A 23847-nucleotide genomic window follows, 5' to 3' on the forward strand; every position below is an offset into this window, starting at 1 on the left:
GCCCGACGCCTCCACCTTCTTATGCGTGCACCGGATGACCTTGTATGGCTGTGGTTCCCTTCAAACAGCTCTGGTCTCTTAACCTAATTTCTGTTTAGGTATCACGACCTTTACAGTGTCATTAAACAAAAGTCACCTGTCAATTACAGAGTGGAATCGCTTGGGCAGCCCTCTGATCAACGACCCCGCGGACATGAGACTGTTCATATAGACCGCCTAAAACCGTGTTACAATTCCTCTATTTTCTCCTGCCCTTGAGTGGCCAGGGTAGGCCTTTTCTGGAAAGGAGGAAAATGAAGTAAAGAAGTTGAGTGCTACTCAAAAAGGCAGAGGGTATCACTCGGGCGGAGAAGAAGACGTGTGGTTGGCTCGGTGCAGGGACTGGTTCCCCCATTACCACTGCACTTGTCGTGACTGCTCTTCTGTTATATAAACGAGTGCTGCTCCTGAACGCCTCATTTTGCAGCAAATGTAAAGTTGCACGCATCAAAGCTTGCTGATCCTTCCTTAAATTCACAAATTGTCACCCCAAGTTGTGTCGATGTGAAAGTGGTGTTCTCCCCACCAAATAAACTTAATAATGTTTAAGGTAAAATAGACAGAAAGATAGCAGCCAAAGTGAAGTGCCTAAGAAATAGGAGGTGTCACGTTAAACACGGCTTGCCTTCTGTCCGGAGTTCAACAAGCATCCTCTACCAAGTATCACTGACACGTGGCCATGTATACTACCGTAATTACTCGAATCTAATGCGCACCTTTTTCCCGGTTAAGCGAGTTCATAAATCACATGCGCGTTAGAATTGAGTACGAAAAAAAAATGAATATGGTCATTCTATTGCTATTGGCATTTTCAAAATGGCCGCCCCCTACGTGCATTGGCATGGCGCGTCGGCCATTTCTGCCTATGCGTTTCCCATGACCGGCACTTGTTACGTGTACTGAGGAGTTCGTCGTCTTGTAGTGCATTAGCATCGACGGCATGGAAGGGCCGACTCCAAAAACTCGAGTGCACCACGATGCCGCTTTTAAAAGTCATTGCGTTTGCAGAAACGGACAGAAATTGGGCCGCATCGCGGTCGTTCGGAGTTCTCGAAATGTGCGTGTGGGACAGGCAGAAACAAAAACAGAAGATTGTCGACAGCAAAGCTTCACACAAAGGCTTCAGTGGACCACAGCAGGGTGGGTTTCTGCAAATTGAAGGGCTGCTCGGCGAGTATGTGCTTGAGCAGCGAGCGGCACAGCGGCCCGTGACGACAGAACTGCTCCAAGTGCGGGCTATGCAGTTAGCCTTAGAAAAAGGGCTAATGCGGAGCCAGTTTAAAGCGAGCAGGTGCTGGCTAACTAACTTTATGAAGAGGAAAGGCTTTTCCCTGCAAAGGCGAACGGGCATATGCGAAAAGTTTCCAGAGGAGTACGATGAAAAGCTTCACAGTTTTCAGAGGTTCGTCCTAAACTTGCTGCACAACAACGGCCACCTGCTTGGGCAAATCCGGAATGCCGATCAGACGCCTATTTACTTCAACACGCCTGGCACCACAACCGTAGAGAAGAAAGGGGCGAAGCAAGTTCGCGTGCTGACATCGGTCCACGGTAAAACTACAGTGACGGCAATGCTCTGTTACACGTCAGATGTGCACAAGCTTCCCCCGTACCTCATATTTAAATGGAAGACGTTCCCGAAAGGAGTCGTTTTTTTGAGTGGTGTGACCGTGCGGGCCAACGACAAAAATGAGTGCGCGTTGCAATCGATGTCTTACTTTGCTTTTTTTTTTTTTTTTTCGTCGTGGAAACCGGGTGTGCGTTACAATCGAGGGCGTGGTTGAATCGAGTAAATACGGTATGTGGGCCAAAGTGGCAGTTGCTTAAATATTTAAATACAGTAGAATCTCATTAATTCGAACACGCTTAATTCAAACTACCGGTTATTTCAAACCTAAGCTGAGGTCCCGTCGAAGCTTGGTGTATTCCAATGGGTGAAAACGCCCTGTATTTCGAATTCGCGAGCACTTGAGACGATTAAATCTAACACTCCATGCTCAGAAAATGCTCTCAGCAACATGCCCAGTCTCGCGGTGGCATCGCCGACAACTCAAGGCTGCGCGCGAAAGAAAAGAGAAGGAAAGGAAAGGCTGTGGTGGAATGCTTGCTCTTTCTCAAATGCCGATATGCAACGCGCCTGTGCCACGCTTCTCCTTTTTCTGTCCTTACCATGTAAAGACCCTTATTCTTTCAACGCCGAGCGTGAAATGAGAAAGAAAAAAATTAAGAAAGAAAGCTGTCGTGCAGTGTTGGCTCTATCTCATGCGGCAGTGCCACGCTTTCCCCTTTCCCGTCCCTGCCACAGACCCTTCTCTTTTCAATGAAGAAAACGAAAAGAGCAAAAAAATTTTTAAATGCAGCCATGGAGTGTTCGTTCGCTCTCAAATGCAGATCTGCTTAGTTCCGCGTGGAGACGCTCCTCCTTTCTCGTCACGTGCTGGCCAGACTGTGGCTGCAAAATGGAGAGGCAGTCGTTGTCGTCGTCTTCAGAAAGTGTCAACGCTGGACATTGCCGTGCAGAACTACTTTTGCCAGGAGAATGCTGAAGCCGAAGTAGAAATGCTTTGCAAGCTGCGTGTAAAATTGACTTGCTGCAAGGCAAACGTGTGCAGACGTACATCACGATTACTCAATTAATGACGAATGTCCTGCGATTTGTGAATAAATGTAAGTCTTCTGAAACTTCCACCTCGTGTGTTAGCTCAATGCACATGCACCGCTGCATGGTGAGCCCTTCGTTCATATGGCTTTCATTATTTCAAACTTCTTTTAATTCGAACAAATTTTCAGACCACCTTCGAGTTCAAATTATCGTGATTAGACTGTATTATTTGCAGAAATATACAGTGATGTGATTGGCTGGGGCCCTTTTGGAGCAGGTCTTGAGAGCAGTCAAAAGCATATTTCAGAGAAGAAGATTTTTGAAGTTGCCAAAAAGTGCACTTTGGAGCATGAAAAGCAAAGCTTTTGGAGCAACGAAAGAAATTAAAGCAGAGTAAAAAGCTGTTGGAGACGTTAAACGGTCATTGAAGAGTGGAAAAACTCAATTTGTGACAACTAGAATAGCGGTATTAACCGCAACTAAAAAGCCTTCCAGAACATTCCATGCATGCACAGCTTGGACCTTTGAAACCGTAATTGCGTAGAGTGCAGGACCAGCTAAAATGTAGATTTCTCTTACAACCGTTTATCAACCCAGACAATTCCACGTACAGTAAACTCTCATTCAAGGTAGCCTGAAGGGACCAGGAAACTTTGTTCTATTTAAGCAGAAGTTCCGCTAAAAAGATTTCCCTTTACTGAGTCTCCTGTATATGCATATCGCTTATCGCACAATCCCCTGAGATGAAAGAACACTTATAATGTGGCTCAGATAAGCGAGGTAATGACCCCGCTTCTCAATGGAGGCACGCAGACAGGGGAGACACGGCAACGAATGCATTGAAGAGGAGGGAACGCAGAACAAGCTAACAAGAAGCGAAGCATGGGGAAAAAGTAAAGGAAGAAATACACTCAAACTTCAATATAACGAACTTGGATATAACAGAATATTGGTTATAACAAAGTAAATAACAATTGTATTGCGATAAATATTCTTACAAGAAAACGTATATTTACAGATATTTACAACGATTACACGCGATGACAATGCCTGGCGCACTGGCGGGCTGGAACCAGTCTCTATCCACTTCGTTGTCTTTTCTTTCAGCCAGGGACCCTCTACCCCTTTATACCCCAATCCCACTACTGCCTTGTGGCACTACCCCGCGGCGTTAAAGCGCCGACCCGGCGCTTGTCACGAAAGGGGAGTGTTGGGTGACACATGTGGGAATTGAGGCTGGCCCGCTGCCTTTAAGCGGGCTTTCCCGCCTTTTCTGCCGTTCTCATGTCCCGACATGTCTGCCCTCCTTGCTGTCTGCCGCGCTGGTAAGGGCGGAGTGACGTATAACTCCCTCACCCGGTAGCGGATGTTGACTGTGGCGCCGCACGCGGGGACCCCTGGGAGGTTTTCGCGCGCTGCGTCGGGAGCGGTCAGATACTCTCCGGGACAGCAAACGGTGAGCCACGCTATCTTTTCGTCCGTCGACTCCCGTCAGTCGGGGGCTCGTCGGACTTCGCTGACGGCGCCTCGCGCCCAAGGCGAACGCTCACCCGCTGTTTGCCCCGCTGCGTACGCACGGCCGAAGGGCGGTACGGTGTCCTAGTGCGTGGCCTCGCTACGCCGACCCGTCTCCCTTCGAAGCCAACGCGAGCGCCTTTGCCCTCGCTCGAGCAACCGGGCCTTTGCTCCGGTGTCTCCGTGGATCGGCTTTACCGCGGAGACGTGCTCGTGGCACCCCTGTGTAGTACTTTGTGCCCGTGGCGTGGATAAGCCTACTTGCTTTCCCGCCGCGCCTATTTGCAACGGGCTGTACTGCGTTTGGTGTTGCCACAATAAAGTGTTGCGACTTGAGCAGTATCGTGTTTCCCGCCACGGCGACGGTTAACGCGTGCCCTGCGGCTCGCTAAGACCGGACCCACGCTGGTGGCCGTACTCCTTCGGGATACGTGTACACCACACTGGCGCCCAACGCGGTATCAAAAGCTCTAGCTTTTGATTGCTCTTAGCGAGTCAGTTCGCCTGCGCGATTCGGGCTCGTCGCAACATGGCTGCTTCGCGGGACTTTTGTCCGCTGTCCCTTTTAGCGGATGCCGCGTTGCACACGGAGGCCATTGCCTCTGTAGACGGGAACCCTTCTGCACCCGTCCGTGTCAGCACCCCCTATTGCGGTGACGACACCAGGCGCCTAGCCGCTCCCTTTGGAGATGGCGCGTCGCTTCGGAATGGGCCTCTTGCCCTACCCGAACGTTACGCACAAGCGCCTCCGACTGCTAATGCGCCCTTTGGCATGCATGGCAGTTCGTCGGCACAGCGCTCGCAGTCGGTTCCCTGCGGAATTGACGGGGCCCTCGCCGACTTTTGCCCGCTATCAGCCGTGCAACCGACACTTCGACCGCACGCTGAGCAGGCGCCTGAATTGTCGATGGTAGCCGCACCAAGTGCGCCTTTGGTTCGACAACAGGCAAATCCCACAAGGAGCCTATTTTGCTCTGGGAATGGCGCGCAGGGCGGTGGTCTGTTTGAAACCGCCCCACTGATCGAGCTGGGCGACTGCTCGCCTTCGCTCGACCGCGCCGCTAACGCACCAACGGTTTCCTACGAAGCCGGTGCGACGACGCAGACTTTGCTGCAAAACGCCGTGCAGATGATCCAAGCACTCTCGGGAGCTGTGCAAACGCTTTCGGCTGTTCCGAAAAGCGGTCACCCCGCTGTTATGTTGCCTGTGCCAACCTACAGCGGATACGGTGATCAGCTCACCGCCCGAGATTACCTCGACTCTCTGTCACGTTATCAGAGAGCGATGGGTTTGGATGATAAGGTGGTGCTCGAACGTGTTGTTCCAGCTGCACTGACTGACACGGCGGCGAGATGGTATCGGCTTTCCGGTTATCGTGCAGCAAACCTCGAGGAATTTCGTGCGGTCTTTTTGCGCGAATTCCTACCCGCTGACTACGAAAGTAGGATGCGGCGAGAGCTCGAGCTCCGTACACAAGCTCCTGACGAGTCTTTACAGGAGTATGTACGGGCGATGGATGAACTTATTTCTATCGCTGAGCCCCGAGCCTCGAACGAGGAACGCGTCGAACGGGTGATACGGCAGGCACATCCGACTTTTTCGGCATACCTGCGCGGCGGCCGCTTCAGTGATTTGGAAGCGTTGGCCGCCGAGGCGAAGCGCATCCAAGGCGACATTCTCGCCGCGCGTGCCTATCGCCCGCCGCCGCCAGCCAGCGACGCCCTTGAGCCGCGCTGCGCTTGGAGAGGGGCCATGACCCTTCCCCAACGGCAACAGCCTCTCCGCGCCGCCTTTGCGGCTGCAACCGGCTGTGCGTGGGAGTTGAGCGATCGCGCTCTTGACCCCTTTACGCATGAAAGGCGGGCAGCCTGCGCTGCTCCGCCTGAAACCTCCATACAGGGACGCTTTTCGACCCAACGTAATGTTGGAGGTGCGGCTCGCAGAAACGTATCCTACGATGACGTAGCGAGCCGATCACGACAGCTCGAAGCTGCTCCGTCTGGGAATACAGACCGTGATGGAGTGCGCTGTTACCGCTGCCGTGAAAGAGGGCACATAGCAAGGGAATGCACCGGATCCAGGCCTCCTGCGAGGCAGGGAAACGGGCTTCCGGGTCGTTCGTGAATGCACGACCGACCCAACCTTTGCTTCTTCCCTCTGCGTGCAGGGCAAGCACTTTTCTTGCTGATACGCACGCGCCGTTCATTCCGGTCACCATTGCCGGCCGTGAATTTTCGGCTTTGCTGGACACGGGCGCTAGCGCCTCGTTGTTTGGCGAACAAGTGTTGTCCCACTTGCGGAAGCACTCGGTGCGCTTGCGGGACAGCCGAACGACATTCACCCTTGCGAAAGGCGTGGCCCATTCGGCAGGCGCTGCAAGGTTGACTGTCCGATGGGGAGATCGAATGAGACGCTGCCGTCTTATTCATCTTCCAGGGCTCAATGTTCCAGTGATTCTCGGTCGGGACTTTCTCCTTAAAACCGGTATCGTTGTGGACATTGCGAATGGCGGCTATCGTGATGGCCCATTTTGCCAACTCAAGCCGTTCATCAGCCCGCCGGCGCTTACCGTCGCCTTTGCGGCAGAAGCGTCGGAAACGTGCCTTGCGCAGAGTTCGGGGCCAAGCCCCCGCTCACCGCATTTGCCCTCTCACAGTCCCCTTCGGGAACGAGAGGCGCGGCACGAACCGTGTCGTGCGCCAACTCCGGGGTCGTACCCTGGCGTTCCGCGCTCGTCGGCTCGAAACCCCTGCTTGGATCGACCGGCACGACACGAAGAGGCACTACGTCCTTTGGTCGCCTGCGCGACTCAGTTGGATGAAGCACAGAAGGCTCGTCTGTCGACACTGTTACGTCAGTACGACGAGCTCTTCACCGATCAACCTGGCTGCACCGATTTTGTGAGCCACGTGATCGAAACTGGTGACGCGCTTCCTTTGAAGTGTAACCCCAGGCCCGTCAGTCTCGCCAAAAGGCAGATTATTGATGGGTTGCTAGATGATATGCTTGCGGCTGGCATTATTCGCCGCTCGTCTAGCTCCTGGGCGTCTCCAATTATGCTGGTGCCTAAGAAAGATGGCAGTCATCGCCTGTGCGTAGACTATCGCCGTCTGAATGGAGTGACTCGTAAGGATGCCTATCCGCTCCCCACGATAAACTCCATCGTAGGTAACCTGGGTGATGCACGGTACTTTACCACGCTTGACGCCTCTAAAGGTTATCTACAGGTCCGGATGGGTACCCGTGACCAGTGTAAAACTGCGTTCACGTCCCACAGAGGGTTGTTCGAGTTTACTCGTATGCCCTTTGGTCTTTGCAATGCTCCTGCGACGTTTCAAAGACTCATGGACCGCGTCCTCGGGGAAGCAAAGTGGTCATACTGCATGTGCTACCTCGACGACATCGTGATTTATTCACGAACCTTCGAAGAGCACTTGGCCCATGTTGCCGATGTGCTCGAGAGGGTGCGGACCGCCGGGATGACACTTAACCCCGCTAAGGTCCAATTAGCGCAGACCCGTGTTCATTTGCTCGGGTTTACGCTGGGCGAAGGCTCCATAGAGCCGGATCGGGAGAAACTTCGAGCTATTCTCGAATTTCCCGTGCCCAAGGACGTACGTGGCCTTCGCCGCTTTCTAGGAATGGTCAACTTTTACCGTTCCTTCATTCCGTCCTGTGCCCGACTGCAGGCGCCCTTGAGCAAACTCTTGGGTAAGTCTGCTGAGTGGCAATGGGGACTTGAGCAGCAGGAGGCGTTTTGCCGACTGTCTAACGCCATATCGGAGACAGCGCAGCTCAAGCTCCCCGACCTGACCAGACCGTTCGTTGTACAGACTGATGCGAGCGATCTGGGTTTAGGAGCTGTTCTCCTACAGGAATACGATGGCGTGTTGCAGCCGTTGGCCTTTGCCAGCCGCTCCTTGGTCTCTGCGGGGAAAAATTATTCCGTGACCGAAAAGGAGTGCCTCGCCATCGTGTTTGCACTGCGGAAGTTTGACGTCTATCTTGATGGGACGAAATTCGTAGTGCAAACGGATCACAGTGCGCTCAGCTGGCTGATGCGGCTCCGTGAGCCTGCCGGCAGGCTGGCGCGCTGGGCTCTCCTGATACAGCACTATGACTTTTCGGTGCAGTATCGAAAGGGGAGCACCAACGTGGTAGCTGACGCGCTATCTCGTGCCCCACTGTCGGCCGAGGACCTTGATCCCGGTGCGACCGCCGCTAGCGGTGCCTTAGCACTTGCAAGCGTCGGGGGCGAAACAGCAGCTTCGCCGCCGTTCGGCGTGAAGGGTGAGTCCCCATGCGGACAAACCTTGGCTGCTAACCAGGTAAGCGGCGCACCGCGAAGCGGCCGAGCGGGGGAGCTTTCCGAAGGCCACGAGGCCGAGAGCGAACCCGTAACGCCGACTCAAGCGGTTGTTGCTGCGGTCCTGAGTGGGCGCGATACCAGACTCCCCTATTTTGGGAGAATGGGCATCGCTTTCAGCAGAGAAGAGCTTCTGAAGGCCCAGCAAAGTGACCCGTTTTGTCGCGAAATATGCGACGGTCTCAGAGAGATGGAGCGCCGTGACGCTGCTTGTCCTGCAGCGGGCGCCGATAACGACTGTCTCGACGAGACGGAGCGCCGTGACGCTGCTTGCCCTGCAGCGGGCGCGAATAGGGGGCTCGAACCAGCGTGTGTCGCTGAGTCCCCGGCGGATTCATATTTGCTGGACCATGACGGGCTCCTGCTGAAGTATATAGCCACTGACGACGAGTCCATAGACCCGTTTAAGGTGGTTATGCCCAAAAGTCTGAGAGCCGCACTGTTGCGATCCTCTCACGACGAACCCATGGCCGGTCACCTGAGTGGCTCGAAAGTTTTTGCAAAACTGAGCCGCGTTGTGACTTGGCCCGGCATGAAGCGAGACATTTTTCGCTATTGCCGTTCTTGCCGCGTCTGTCAAACGGTGAAATCAAGGGGTGGCAAGCCGCCCGGTCTGATGAAACCGATTGTCAGTGAGCGTCCGTGGCAAGTGGCCACCTGCGATCTAGTGGGACCGTTTCCCAGAAGTAAGCAGGGGTTCATTCACCTGATGGTAGTCGCTGATCATTTTTCGAAATGGGTGGAACTTTTCCCACTTCGGAAGGTGACAGCGCGAGCGGTGCTTGAGAAGCTGCAGGAAGTGTTTTGCCGGTTCGGCTTCCCGGAAAGGCTCATCACTGACAATGCTTCGTATTTCACCGCTCGGGTGTTTGGTGTCACGTGCCGTTCCCTCGGAATTGATCACTGCACCACTTCACCCTACCATCCCCAGTCCAATTTGACGGAGCGTGTCAATCGTACGCTCAAACCGATGTTGGCGGCCTTTGCCGAGAGTCAAAGGGACTGGGCAGACCATTTGAGTGAGCTCGCGTTCGCTATTCGAACATCCGAGAGTCGCTCAACTGGTTTCTCCCCCGCCTTCTTAAATTTTGGAAGGGAGTTGGCAAATCCGGTGACCAGCGTCACTCAATGCCAGCTCGAGGACGAGGAGGCGCCGGCAGACTGCTCTGCTTACGCGTCGGCACTTCGGGACAGGCTTTGTCGAGCTTTCTGCAAAGCAAGGCAAAGTTTGGCGTCGGCCAGGGCTCAGCAGAAGGCCCAATATGACCGCAAGCATCGCGACCTAGTTTTTGAGGTGGGCGATCTTGTCCTGAAGCGCAACCACGCCCTTAGCGATGCCAGTAAGGGGTTCTCAACCTCGCTCGCTCCTAAGTGGCTTGGTCCGTACCGAGTGGAGAAAGCTTGCACTCCACTCGCGTACTTGCTGAAAGATCCCCAGACGGGAAAACTCAGCCGTGCCCATATCGCAGACCTGAAACCCTTTGTATCACGGTCTGACGAGCTCGCGCCAGAGCCCTGCGGCACTGCGCGCCAGCAACGGGGCACACCCGGAGCGGCGGACCGCATTCGGACCCCGCGCCGGTATAATCTGAGGAAGCGGTCACCTTTGTGATCTCGCGCCGGACGGCGGACTTCTCCGCAACCGAAGGCCCTCAGTTTAGTCTAGCCTCAGTATAGGTTAGCTTCTTTACGGCCTTTTCTCGTAAAGAAGTTGACCCCGCCCTGTCTGCTGCCAGTGTTTATTTTTTTTAAGTGTTCATGTGTATTTTATGTTTCTTTTGTCTAATATTAAGTGTTATTTGTATTTTGTTTTTTTTTTTGCCAGATGTGTAGTGTCAGTATGCTCTGTGTTTACTTTTTTTTTTCGTGTTCGTTTCGTCTACCGCGAAGGGAGCTGTGTGTGACCTTGAGTGCCGGTGCTTGCCGGGGGAGAGAGACGAAGGACGCTTTGCGCCTACGCTCGCGCAGCCGTCGGCGGTGTGTGTGCGCGTGTAAGTGCGTGACGCTTCAGTGCGAGCCCGCGAAGAGTGCGTGATGGCTTCCCCCCATCGATGCGGACGCTGGAGGTGCTGGGGGGGCATTGACCCATTGACATCAGACCATCCGGCTGTGCTCTGCTCTTGGCTGTCGCCGAAGAAGCCGTGCTGCCTTCCCACCATGGCTCCTGCGCAAGGCCAGCTGAAAGCAGCTATATGCTGCCGGCCAACGCCAGGGCGCCTCGCAGCCAATTTTGGTTCGGCCTCCCTGACCACCGGAGAGGCCCGGCTTCCCGCAACGTCCAGCTCCCTCATCGAGCCAGAAATGCGGGGCCTCCGAACAACCGAAGCGGCTTTCGTCGGACTCGCGGCTTATCAAGAGCAGCAACAAGCCATCAGTGAGCCCCCTTCCGGTACCTGTGACCTCGCACTCGGGCATCGCACCCAGCGGACACTGTCACGCCTTTACCGCACCTCCGCGCACTGGACGCTATCCCCCTTCAGCACCACGAACACTAGTGCCACGTTGCTGTGCTCCCTTCCGCAGTTATTTGTATAGTGTCATGTGTTTATTTTGTTATTTATGTTTTGTTTCTCCTTGTAATCATTTTTTTAGCAGCAGTAGCAGGGCTGGACTGAGGTTAGCTGTCGCTTATAGCAGTGTCATTTTAACTGCATGGGTGACGCCCGGCTGCCTTTTGCAGACCGGTAAAGGGCAAATTTAGGAGAGGGGGATGTGGGAATTGAGGCTGGCCCGCTGCCTTTAAGCGGGCTTTCCCGCCTTTTCTGCCGTTCTCATGTCCCGACATGTCTGCCCTCCTTGCTGTCTGCCGCGCTGGGAAGGGCGGAGTGACGTATAACTCCCTCACCCGGTAGCGGATGTTGACTGTGGCGCCGCACGCGGGGACCCCTGGGAGGTTTTCGCGCGCTGCGTCGGGAGCGGTCAGATACTCTCCGGGACAGCAAACGGTGAGCCACGCTATCTTTTCGTCCGTCGACTCCCGTCAGTCGGGGGCTCGTCGGACTTCGCTGACGGCGCCTCGCGCCCAAGGCGAACGCTCACCCGCTGTTTGCCCCGCTGCGTACGCACGGCCGAAGGGCGGTACGGTGTCCTAGTGCGTGGCCTCGCTACGCCGACCCGTCTCCCTTCGAAGCCAACGCGAGCGCCTTTGCCCTCGCTCGAGCAACCGGGCCTTTGCTCCGGTGTCTCCGTGGATCGGCTTTACCGCGGAGACGTGCTCGTGGCACCCCTGTGTAGTACTTTGTGCCCGTGGCGTGGATAAGCCTACTTGCTTTCCCGCCGCGCCTATTTGCAACGGGCTGTACTGCGTTTGGTGTTGCCACAATAAAGTGTTGCGACTTGAGCAGTATCGTGTTTCCCGCCACGGCGACGGTTAACGCGTGCCCTGCGGCTCGCTAAGACCGGACCCACGCTGGTGGCCGTACTCCTTCGGGATACGTGTACACCACACACATAAGGCTTCAGTCGTACGACGTGCACAACAGTGGATGGTGGTGGCATTGAGTGCGCTTCGTCGACGACTCGCTGTATCTCGTAGGTGAGGTTGGTGATCTTGCGAAAGACTTTGTATGGTCCGTCATAGCGAAATAAAAATTTTTCTGAGAGGCCGATGTGACGACATGGGGTCCACAAGAGTACGAGAGAACCTGGTGCATACGAAACTTCGCGGTGGTGACGATCGTATCGATCTTTCTGAGAGGCTTGAGAAAGCATGAGTCGTTCTCGGGCAATCTGTTGTGCTGTGTCGGCTCGCTCTATGGCATCGCGGACGTATGTGACAGGGGAGCTTGAACCAGCGGGAAGGAGTGTATCAAGAGGCAGAGAAGGTTCCCGTCCATAAAGAAGGTAGAAGGGGGAATAGCCTGCGGTGTCATGTCTGGAGGAGTTGTAAGCGAAGGTGACGTAGGGTAACGTTGCGTCCCAGTCACGGTGGTCTGGAGAAACATACATTGACAACATGTCCGTGATAGTGCGATTCAGGCGCTCTGTGTGTCCATTAGTTTGTGGACGGTATGCCGTTGTGAACTTGTGGTTCGTGGAACAAGAACGTACGATATCCTGGACGACGCGAGATAAAAAGTATCGGCCTTGGTCAGTAACGAGCTGTCGAGGAGCGCTGTGATGCAATATGATGTCATGTAGCAGAAAGTCGGCGACATCGGTAGCGCAGCTGGTTGGAAGAGCGCGGGTGATCGCGTAACGTGTCGCGTAGTCGGTCGCCACGGCAACCCATTTGTCGCGTAGTCGGTCGCCACGGCAACCCATTTGTTCCCGGATGCAGAAGTGGGAAATGGCCCGAGAAGGTCGAGCCCTACGCGGTAGAATGGTTCAGCAGCGATCTCAATAGGGTTAAGAAGGCCAGCTGGAAGCGATGTTGGTCGTTTTCGACGTTGACAAAGGTCGCAGCTGGCGACATACTTTTGCACAGAGCGATATAGGCGTGGCCAGAAAAAACGGCGCCGGACGCGATCATAAGTGCGGGTGACTCCCAGGTGACCAGCGGCAGGTTCATCGTGAAGCTGTCGGAGAACATCTACACGCAAATGGGAAGGCACGACGAGAAGGCGGTCAGGACCATTAGGGCGCATGTTGTGGCGGTAGAGAACTCCTTCATGAAGGAAATACGAGTTCAGAGAAGTGGGTGGAGTAGCGGAACTCAGGCTTTCTATGATGGGAAGTAAATCCGGGTCGCGGCGTTTCTCAGAAGCGATATCAAGAAAGTCTGATATTGATAAGACGCAAGCCTCCGTAGCTCTCTCTGTGGCGTCTGGCTGATCCACTGGATACCGTGACAGGCAGTCGGCGTCTTGATGGAGGTGACCAGATTTATACACGACCGAGAAGGTGTATTCTTGGAGGCGTAGAGACCAACGACCGAGACGTCCCGTGGGATCCTTTAGCGAGGAAAGCACGCAGAGTGCATGATGATCAGTTACAACAGTAAAACTGCGGCCGAAGAGGTACGGGCGAAATTTAGCGACAGCCCAAACAAGAGCAAGACACTCTCTTTCAGTGATGGAATAGTTCCTCTCGGCAGGGGATAAAAGGCGGCTGGCGTAGGCGATGACACAGTCACGTCCATGCTGACGCTGAGCTAAAACAGCACCAATTCCGTGGCCACTCGGGTCCGTACGAACTTCTGTCGGGGCAGTCTGATCGAACTGGGCTAATATTGGCGTAGTCGTGAGGGCTGCAATGAGCGCCGAAAATGCAGCACTCTGAGGCGAATTCCAAGTAAATGGGACGTCTTTTTCGGTGAAATTTCGGATGAAGCGGCGAAAATAGGAGCACAAACCAAGGAAGCTCCGGACATCCTTATGAGAAGAGGGCACGGGAAATTGAGTCAATGCGCGAATTTTGTCCGGATCGGGCTGTACCCCTGATGCGTTAACGAGGTGACCAAGTACAGTCATTTCGCGACGGCATTTGGAGGAGTTCAGTTGGAGACCAGCGTTGCGAAATACTTGGAGAATACTGGACAGTCGCTCTAGATGGCTTGCGAACGTCGATGAAAAAACCATTATATCATCCAAGTAGCATAAGCAAGTGGACCATTTGAAGCCGCGCAGAAGGGAGTCCATCATGCGCTCAAAAGTGGCCGGCGCATTACAAACCCCAAACGGCATTACTTTAAATTGGTATAACCCATCGGGCGTTACAAATACTGTTTTTTCTCGGTCCTGTGGGTCAACAGCGATCTGCCAATAACCAGATCGAAGGTCAATGGACGAGAAAAACTTTGCGCCATGAAGGCAGTCAAGGGCGTCATCTATTCTTGGTAAAGGGTAAACTTCCTTCTTAGTGACCTTGTTGAGATGTCTATAGTCGACGCAAAACCGCCATGTGTTGTCCTTCTTGACAAGCACGACCGGGGATGCCCACGGACTAGATGAGTGTTCGACGACGCCTTTGGCGAGCATTTTCTCGACCTCTTTCTGGATGACAGAGCGTTCGGCAGCGGAGACGCGGTAAGGGCGGCGATGAATTGGGTTGGCATCGCCGGTGTTGATGTGATGGGTCACAACTGATGTCTGGCCTAAAGGGCGGTTGTCAAGATAGAATATGTCCGCATAGGTTGTCAACAGACGGTGGAGGTTTTGTGCTTCGGAGGGCAAAAGATCTGGCGCTATCATTTTGGCAATGTCAATGCTTGACAGGTTGGGCGCAGTGAGCAAGTTGACGTGCGGAGTAGGTTGCTAAGCCGACAGTTCAGAAATATCACACTCTTGCAACGACGACATGATGCCTAGTTTAATACCAGCAGGCAGCACATGCGTGGAGAAACCAAAGTTCAAAAGAGACAGATGGGTCTGATTGTGGCATACTCTCACCACGGTGTGCGGGACAGCAATGGAGTGCTTTAGCACAACGTCGGTAATAGGGGAAACGACATATTCACCATCGCGCACAGGCGGATCACACACGCGCTGCACGTAAGTCGCGGCTTGCGGCGGAAGATGCAGGAACTTGGTGGCACAAAGGCGACTTTGAGCGTCATGGGCAACAGTGGCGTCAAAAGGGAGTTCCAACTGAAGAAACCCCGTCGAGCAGTCGATAAGGGCGGAGTGCGCAGAGAGAAAGTCGAGGCCAAGAATCACGTCATGTGGGCACTGCTCGAGCACGGTGAACAATACGACGGTCTGGCGCCCAGCGATACACACGCGAGAGGTACACATGCCGAGAACGGCAGATATGCTCCCATCGGCAAGCATTACTGCACACTTAATAGGAGGCGTGATCACTTTTCGCAGTTTAATACAGAGAGCAGCGCTCATGACTGAAATTTGTGCACCAGTGTCTATGAGGGCTGTAACGGTAACGTCATCCACCAAAAGGTCCAAAATATTGCGGCGTGTAGGAATCGTCAACAGAGGATTTGCAGAATGGGTCGTTAATGCAGCGTCACCTCCGGGAGCTACATGGTCTAGTTTCCCGAGGTTGAGGGCCCAGGTCGTGCAGGGGACCTGGATCGAGCAATCATCGGCAAGAGAGATCGGCGGCCTTGGGGTGATGGTGACCGGCTGAACCTTCGGCCCTGAACGTTAGTAGGAGCTGGCTGTGGATCGTACGGAGTAGAAAAGCGGCGAGAACTGCCTTCAAAGCGACGCCATGTCCCAGTGTTCCAAGATGAATTCGATGACCAACGATTGCGACAGTAGCGTGCAATGTGGCCGGCGCGAGAGCAGTGAAAGCAGATCGGTCTATCATCCGACGTTCTCCATTCAGCAGTGTTCCAGTAGCGGGAAGGGTAGCGTGAAGGGTACACCGGAATCTGGGGGTGCGAACAGTGCAAACAGGTGTGATGCCGAGATTTGCTATTTCTTGGCGAACGACGGCTTGGATGAGGGAGACGGTGGATGCGTTGTCTTGAGGACCGTCAGAGGCGATGGCTGCAGGAGCCATTGCTTCGAGTTCGCGACGAACGATTCGGGTGACATTTTCGGACGATGTAGCTTGCGTGAACTTGGGGCTGTCTTCACAGGTCGAAGTGGCTGCAGTATTAGGCAGACGCACAAACTGGCGGGTTATGCGACGGTTCTTGGCATGCTCGAAGCGCTGACACTCCTTCACAACTGCATCGACGGTGGCGCAATCTTTAACGATCAACAGATTGAAGGCGTCATCGGCAATTCCCTTCAATATATGAGCGATTTTGTCAGTTTCGCTCATGTTCTCGTCCACCTTTCGACAGAGGCCCAATACGTCCTGTATGTAAGATACATATGATTCTGTCGATGTGTGCACGCGACATTCCAGGTCTTTCCTCGCGGCCTGCTGTCGCCCAAATGGCCTGCTGAATAACTCGAGAAGCTTCAGTTTGCAAACGTCCCAGCTGGTCAACTCCGACTCATGCGTCTCATACCAGGTGAGCGCCGTATCCCGCAAATAAAATACAACGTTGGCCAGCATCAACGTAGGGTCCCACCTATAGTATTCGCTCACGCGCTCGTACAAAGCGACCCAATCTTCAACATTCACCTTGTCCTTGCCTGTGCCCGAGAAGGTTCCGGGGTCTCGTGGAGGCAGGAGAATCAGAGGAGGCAGCTGCTGCTGCTGCTGCTGCTGGTGCTGCTGCTGGTGCTGGTGCTGGTGCTGGTGCTGGTGCTGGTGCTGCTGCTGCTGCTGCAGCTGCGGCTGCTGTTGCTCTTGTGGGTGGGCCTGTAGAGCCATTGCAGGAAAATGAAGGTGGCGACCACTCCTAAGTTCCGTGTTGGTTTGCCGGAAAAGCCAGGTAGGCATACCCCGCACCTCCACCAATAATCTTACAAGAAAACGTATATTTACAGATATTTAGAACGATTACACGCGATGACAATGCCTGGCGCACTGGCGGGCTGGAACCAGTCTCTATCCACTTCGTGGTCTTTTCTTTCAGCCAGGGACCCTCCACCCCTTTATGCCCCAATCCCCCTACTGCCTTGTGGCAATATGGTGTTAGAAATATAACTTTATACCGAATATTTAGACATAACAACCCTATTTTTTTTGTAATATGAACTTAGTTATAGTAAGGTTTGAGTGTTAAAGGAAAAATTTTAAGCTAGCCTTGCTAAGCTTAATTAACAACTAAGCTAACTGACCTTAAAACGTGGTCTTTCAGCTGACGGTGGGGCCTTCCTTGGCTATAGAAAAAATATAACCGAACCGCAGCGTGTCACAGACCACGAAAGAATGTTCCACCTCAAAACTAACACAAAAACCTGGTGTGGGCCTATCTTCTCTGATACTCTGCTCACACCACAACAGGCAAACTCAGTACGGCAGTTGCACACACCGTTGGTGGGCATGGCTTGGCAGCAGCAGCAGCTCCTTAACACGTGCCCGGCGGGGCGAGGGTAAACACAGGTGATCCGTAGCTGTGACAAGCAACGGCGCTGAGATTTCAAGTGCGAAGCATTTCTTTGCGCACTGCAGGCACTTTGAGGAGGACTGACCGACACATCAGGTGACGTCTCAGTCTTCAAAATGTCTCAAAAAGGAAAGCTTCAAGTGAGTGAGCTCACCTGGGTTGCGACCACTCAGGTGATGAACCAGCCTGTCGGTCACTTCGTACTGGCTCTCAATGAGACGTGCCTCAAGGTCCAGGTGCCCAGCATCTCTGAAAGGCACAGTTTGCATTCTGCCAAGGCACAAAACACTTCGCCCATCTATCGCACGATCAATAACAGCAACATAGATGACTTATATAGTAAGTCGGGGGAGTCGTGAATATCCTCACTATAAGCGTTACCACATTATAACCAAAACAGCCTTTTCAAGGCCCGCACTTGCGTTAAATGCGTTGAGCATGCAGCCTCACGTGTCCGAGAATCGAAACATGCGATGTGTGGTGCTTACAAAAAAAAAAATTTTTGTAAGAAGACACACATTGCTAACGAAATGAATGCGAAAAGGGGGAAGAGATATAACAAAAAAAAAAGCCCCAACACGACAATTCACCAACTGCTTCCAGACAGCCTTGATTATGTGGGTTACACAGAAACTATGCTGAATCATGTCCAGAATTTCACATGCTGAAAGACGCCAATCTTTTGATTTCATGGGCGCACACCCGAAATCAAGACATCCCAATCTAATCGCGAACCACCATTTGAGCGCTACATGTGCAATTCTCGTTTTCAGTAACGATATGTATCCCTTCTTGTCAAGAGCAACCACCGCACAGAGTTCCATTAATTCTGTACCAAACTGCAACTCAGATAGCATGCGATTGCTACCTAAACATAACCAACACCGATTAGGCCTGGCCTGCCGTTCATTATGTTGTCACAGGAAGTTTGTCCAAGACATGAAGATCTCACGTTGAAAAGTTTGCTATTTGCTATGCGAGCGATCGATACCTTGGCAAAAAGCATTAAATAGAGATACCTGGCACAGTCTGCAGGTGTCATGCCTTGAGAGTCCTTCGCAGTTGGGTCTGCCCCGTACACCAGCAGGAGCTCCACCTGGCATGCCTGGCCGCTGCGTGCTGCCACGTGCAGTGCCGTGCTGCCTTTGTCCTGCAGCACACGGTTACACAACACATTCAATTCTGCCACAAGGCTGCACAAGCATTCTGAAAGTGCAATGCACTGCACGAGCTGGTCTGTCACTGAAGCTGACATGAATTTCCTGGTGCCACCCTCCTAACAAACCTTTTTCTTCATGACAAACTTAACAGCAGAGTTGCTACTGTGCAAACAATCATCGAAAATGAGCCCCCCCAAACAACATCGAGACTTTCGTGAGCAAGCCCGCAAGAAGCAAAAACTTATTGAATTTCGCCAGTTTTAAAAATGTTTTTACTTTAATAAAAATGTCACTCAAGTACGAAGAAGAGCTTTAAAAATCCCTGAATTTTTTAGCACAGCCCCGCACAGATTCCGCAAGTCATTTTCATGCGAAACCCAGCCCATATGTTTCACACATGCTCTTTACTGCATCATCGATTACTTATCTCAGGCAGACTGCATATATTTTGATTTTTTAGAAGCATTCGACAAAGTCTCACATGGACAGCTACTTCTTGAATTACATAATCTTAATATTGATGCTAATGTGCTTGAATGGTTTATCTGGTTTCTTTCGAACCACTTTCAATTTGTAACCGCCAATAACATTGACTCACATCCTTTACCCATCTGATCAGGCATGCCTCAGCGGTCCGCTCTCAGAAACCTCCTCTTCCTCGTCTACAGTATAACCTCATTATAATAGATCTGCTTACAACAGACATTCCAATAATACAAACTAATTTGTGGCATTATGCTGACCTCCCTATTTGTTCCATTGATTGAGCTTCGTTTAATACGGATTATCATACAAAGGACATTCGGATAGAATCGACTAAAATGTGAGGCCAGCAAATTGGTCAAGACTCCGTTACAGCCGACTTTTCTACCGCGGACATCCCAAACTCCTTAACTTCTAACTTGAAACATCGCTTGGCATACTTTCGGGATGGGAATAACACCACGGGTATTGATGAAGACCACCAATGTCTAGTCCGTTAATGATTAGTTACGACAAGCTACGGCGGTGAAAAAAAATTACGGGCTACGTGCTTGGTTTTACTGACACACAAAATTGTTGACCGCTGTTCCGAGTAGTCAGTGCGTGGTGAGCTTTTACGAAGTACTTTCACAATAAGCCCACAATGGTGGTAGGCAGTTGTGCCACTATGAAGCTATAAATTTTCAAAAAATGCAGTTTTCTTGTTGTTTTTTTCGTTTATGACTTTCAAAATGATTCTCACCACGTCGGCTGGCGCAAAAGCTTTTAATCGCACTTCTACATAGTTCTCAGTTGAGATACTTTAGAATCAGATAGAAAAAGGGCTACAAAAACTAAAGATGTGATTTTAAAAAACTTACATTTTTTTATGCCCCATTAAAAATATGACTCGTAGTTCTCTGACTCGTACCTGACTAATTCAGTGCCTACATAAAAGTCTATTGTAATAATACTTTGGTTTTTCGTACTACTTTCACAAGAGACCAAAGTTCTCTTCCCAATGAAGGTCTCTTGTGTCTGTTCTAATGAGAGTAGGTCAAAGATAAAACTTGTTATTGTGGCCTAACTTGTCGCTGGTCAGCGAAAAGTCAGATTGCAGTGATACACAGTGGCACCGATAGCAGCAAACAGTGTCAGATGTCGATCAACTGACAAGTGGCAAAGCCGTCGGCATTTATACATGTGTTTTGCGCACAATTTGAACAGCATGATCCACAATAATCGTGAACCTTTTCGTACAATGAGATGCAGTTTGTGCCAAGCATTCCTGACAGGCTTTGTGGGTGAAAACTGAATGAAAGAAGAGTGAGAATAAGGAATCCATGTATCAACATAAATGACTTACCAATGAACATTTATTTTTCAATAAATATTTTTGCTAATAATTGTGTTACATATTTACCGTGAAATTACCGGCCATAATGACGTCTCTTGTCTTCAGTCTAACATTAACAATGTTCCGGATTGGTGTACCCCTTTCAGTACGAAACTAAATATCAATAAGTGCAAGCACATGTGCATCTCTCGTAACTCAAACGAGCCTTCTACTTACCACATTAACAATGCTGCTCTTGAAACTGTGTTCTCTTATAAGTATCTGGATGTTTATATTTCTTTAACCTGTCCCAGGAAACTCACATCATTCACATGAATAACCCCAACCACATGCTTGTGTATTTTCGCAGGAACGTTTCTCATCCTTCCAGTTCACTAAAATTAGATTAAAGGTGACCATATTCCTCAATGTCAGGCGCCGACTCATCGTAGTCTTGACACAGTAGCACTGAGTCCAGCATGGTGTGCACTTCATGGCTACAGAGAAGCCGTAATGATGTGTATTGTGTGGTCGCTTGATGGGGAACGATACGCACGAAAGATGATGTGCAAGGAAGTGATGCGCACAATCAAGATGATTCATCAATAAGCCCAAGTTGAAAACCTCCGCATGGCCTCTTGCACAGCGGTGTTATACACGAAGGTCACATAAGGCAAGATCCGCTCCCATTTTTTGTGTCATACCTTTATGTACATTGCGATCATGTCTGCAAGCGTCTTAATCAGTCGCTCGGTAAGCCTGTTGGTTTGCGAATAGTATGCGGTTGTCTTTCGATGCCTGGTGTTGCTTAGTTCAAAAACTTCATAAGCTGCGCCATGAATGCTGTCCTTCTGTCCATTATTACATTGGAAGGAGCATCGTGACGCCACATGATGTGGTACATATAAAATTGCGCTACCTCAGAAGCCATGGCTTGTAGGATTGCCTGTACTTCAGTGTAGCATGTTAAATAGTCGGTTGCTACGATCACCCATTTGTTGCCATTAGCAGACAGGGGAAATGGCCCGAGAATATCCATGCAGACTTGGTCGAACGGTGTGCATGGTGCTTCAATTGGCTGAACTAAGCCAGCCAGCTTATTAAAGGACCCCAGTACTTCTACAGCATCGTGACAAACTGGGTAGCCCTCTCGGATGTTGCAGACCCCTCCAGGAATTATTAAACTTCTCAGCACAAAAACTTCCGACAACAAACACAAGAGGCGAGGACGAGCGCAGTGAAGAGGGGCTTCCTCCAGAAAGCCCCTCTTGCCTCCGACCAACTGCATGCCAGTGGCTATACGCTTCACCTGCTCACACTCGTATTGCGCCAAAGCTGCCTTTCAAGCTCCCTGCTACACACGCAAATGTTTCGACATAAGAACATGCTGGTTCCAACATGGAGATTTAGCAGAAGTAGAGGCTCAATTGATGCTGTTTTGGACCTGAAATTTGGGCTGAAGTCTGAAAAATCAGACGACTAAGATAGCATAGGCTACAAGCTTTTGAAGCACTTCCGAAGAGCCCTGCTTGGAGAGGAGCCTCACAGAGAAAGAGAAGAAAACGACAGTCGTCCCATACATTCATGGCGTTAGTCACCAGTTCAAGAAAATAGTAGGATGATCGGGAGTGGATTTGTTTTTTCGGCCTGTGCTAAGCAGCCTGTGATGACAGACGAATTGCCGTCATCTTGCTCAAAAACTGTGCACCAAGCAGCAAACGAAACCATTTGTTGTGTGAAAGGGTGAGGTGGTGTATGAGATCCCATTGTCTTGTGGACACTCGTACATAGAACAAATGGGGCGTTGCCTACGTGAACATGCGTGTGACATCTGAAATTGTACCGGGAGCACATTAGCCATGTATGTTGCTGACTGCGCATGCCGATTTTCATTCGAAGAGTACAAAGTGATAAGCCTGTAGGCAGACAGGGGGAGACTAGAGCTTTGAGAAACCTTTGAAACTGCCAGACTAAAACAAGAATATATCAACTTTTCATCCGATGCTATTTCGCAAAAAGATCCGTTTCCTCGAAAGCAGAGTAGGTGTAGGTGTGATAAACTTGACAGTGGGTGCATTACGCTTTGCTGGTGCTGTGACGTCACATATGTTTTCCTTTCCTTTTTCTTTTCTCTCTTTTTGCACATCTCGTGAAAATAAATTCAGTAGCTAGTCAGCGCTGTGCATTTCTGCTTCTTGCGACTTTTCATCCTGTCTAGGCCCGCTGTTTCACATTACGTATGTACCAACTGGCCCACAAAGAATCTGTGTTGTACTAGCTTAGTGTGGGGTCTTGTGGCTGCACATAAGTTCTGGTCAAAATATCCACATACTTAAATTTAGGTTCATATTACAGAGCTCCATGTAGTTGCATGTAGTTTAGTGATGGTCGCTTGTTTATTAGACAGGCCATTTTGGGCGCCATTCAGAGATTCCCACTGCTGTGTGGACGAGCCCGGAGAACTGCATAAAACAATTTTGGCATCTTCAGTCGACTCTTGTTAATTCAAACTCGAAGGAACCTCCGAATTTTGTTTAAGTTATCAAGAAGTTTGAATTACCAGAAGTTCTCAGATATATGAATATGGGCTTGGTGACACCACACATCATGATTAGGCATTGATATTATCACATTTAAAATTTACTGCAGAAAAGGTACTGCAGGAAAGGTGGCTTAAGGGGGGAGGTGGGGATCGAAAGTGAAATTCTTTAGTTTTTGTCGTAGAGCAATGAAATTTGGCATGCTTACTGGAAACTGCGCTAAATGATAAATGACAAAGTTTCATTCAGCTATCTCCAGTAGTTCTGGCATTATAAATTTTTTTATCCATCAGTGTACTACCAAACTTGCCCAAAGCCTGGTGTGACAAAAAAACATGGTAGAAGCCTATAGTTGCTCTTATATTTTAGCCATTGGGATGGTTGATGTCGTGACATTCTGCAAATATTTTTATGACTCTGTTTTTATTTTACAGAGAACATTGTATACATGCTTGTAAATGTGGTCGTTATCATAATGTGAAATTAGCTTAGGAGTAAAAATACTGAGGTAGTAATTAACAAATATGAAAACGTCACGACATAGAAAATTCACTGAGGAACACAATGCAAAAAACCACATGAAAATCCGTCAAGCCATAGTCATGCAAGCATCGTGGCAAGCTAGACAGTCAGGTCAAAACACGTTTCTGAGAAAACTGGCGTTAAAGTTGAACAGTCAGTAAAGGTCCATCAAAATGCCCCGGGACTGTAATACTTTGTGTCTTTGCTTGCGAGGGTCTTCTTACGTCCTTTCTCTTTCATTTTTTCTGCACTGCGTGCTTTTCGTTTTCTTTGCTGGTCTTTTTCTTCAGCTCTTTGAAGGGCGAGGCTAGCAGGTTTGATGCCCACGGACTTGCACATTTCAGTGTAGGCTCGCAAATTCCCAAAATTGTAGCGTGCAACTGCTTCATGTACTGTTGTCTCCACTGCGAACAATGAAGCGTGTTGGTCCTTTGAAGTCAGTGACCAAATAACTGA

The 23847-nt window shown here is 50.9% G+C and overlaps 1 protein-coding gene across 6 annotated transcripts in view; it reads right to left on the reverse strand.

Annotated features, from left to right (window-relative positions):
* Nucleotides 1–23847, reverse strand: part of Git (ARF GTPase-activating protein GIT1) — a 293327-nt gene that overhangs the window by 216090 nt on the left and 53390 nt on the right. For all 6 annotated transcript variants that reach the window (XR_012894547.1, XM_037419552.2, XM_037419545.2 and 3 more), the window contains 2 exons: nucleotides 18391–18521; nucleotides 17526–17620 (listed from right to left, as the gene is read on the reverse strand). Coding sequence is in view for 5 of the 6 variants with exons in the window: in XM_037419552.2 (XP_037275449.2) it covers nucleotides 17526–17620; nucleotides 18391–18521 (226 nt within the window). In the remaining variant the exon portion in view is untranslated. The remainder of the gene's footprint in view (nucleotides 1–17525; nucleotides 17621–18390; nucleotides 18522–23847) is intronic.

Source organism: Rhipicephalus microplus, chromosome 3 (assembly GCF_043290135.1).
Source record: "Rhipicephalus microplus isolate Deutch F79 chromosome 3, USDA_Rmic, whole genome shotgun sequence".
Lineage (NCBI taxonomy): Eukaryota > Metazoa > Arthropoda > Arachnida > Ixodida > Ixodidae > Rhipicephalus > Rhipicephalus microplus.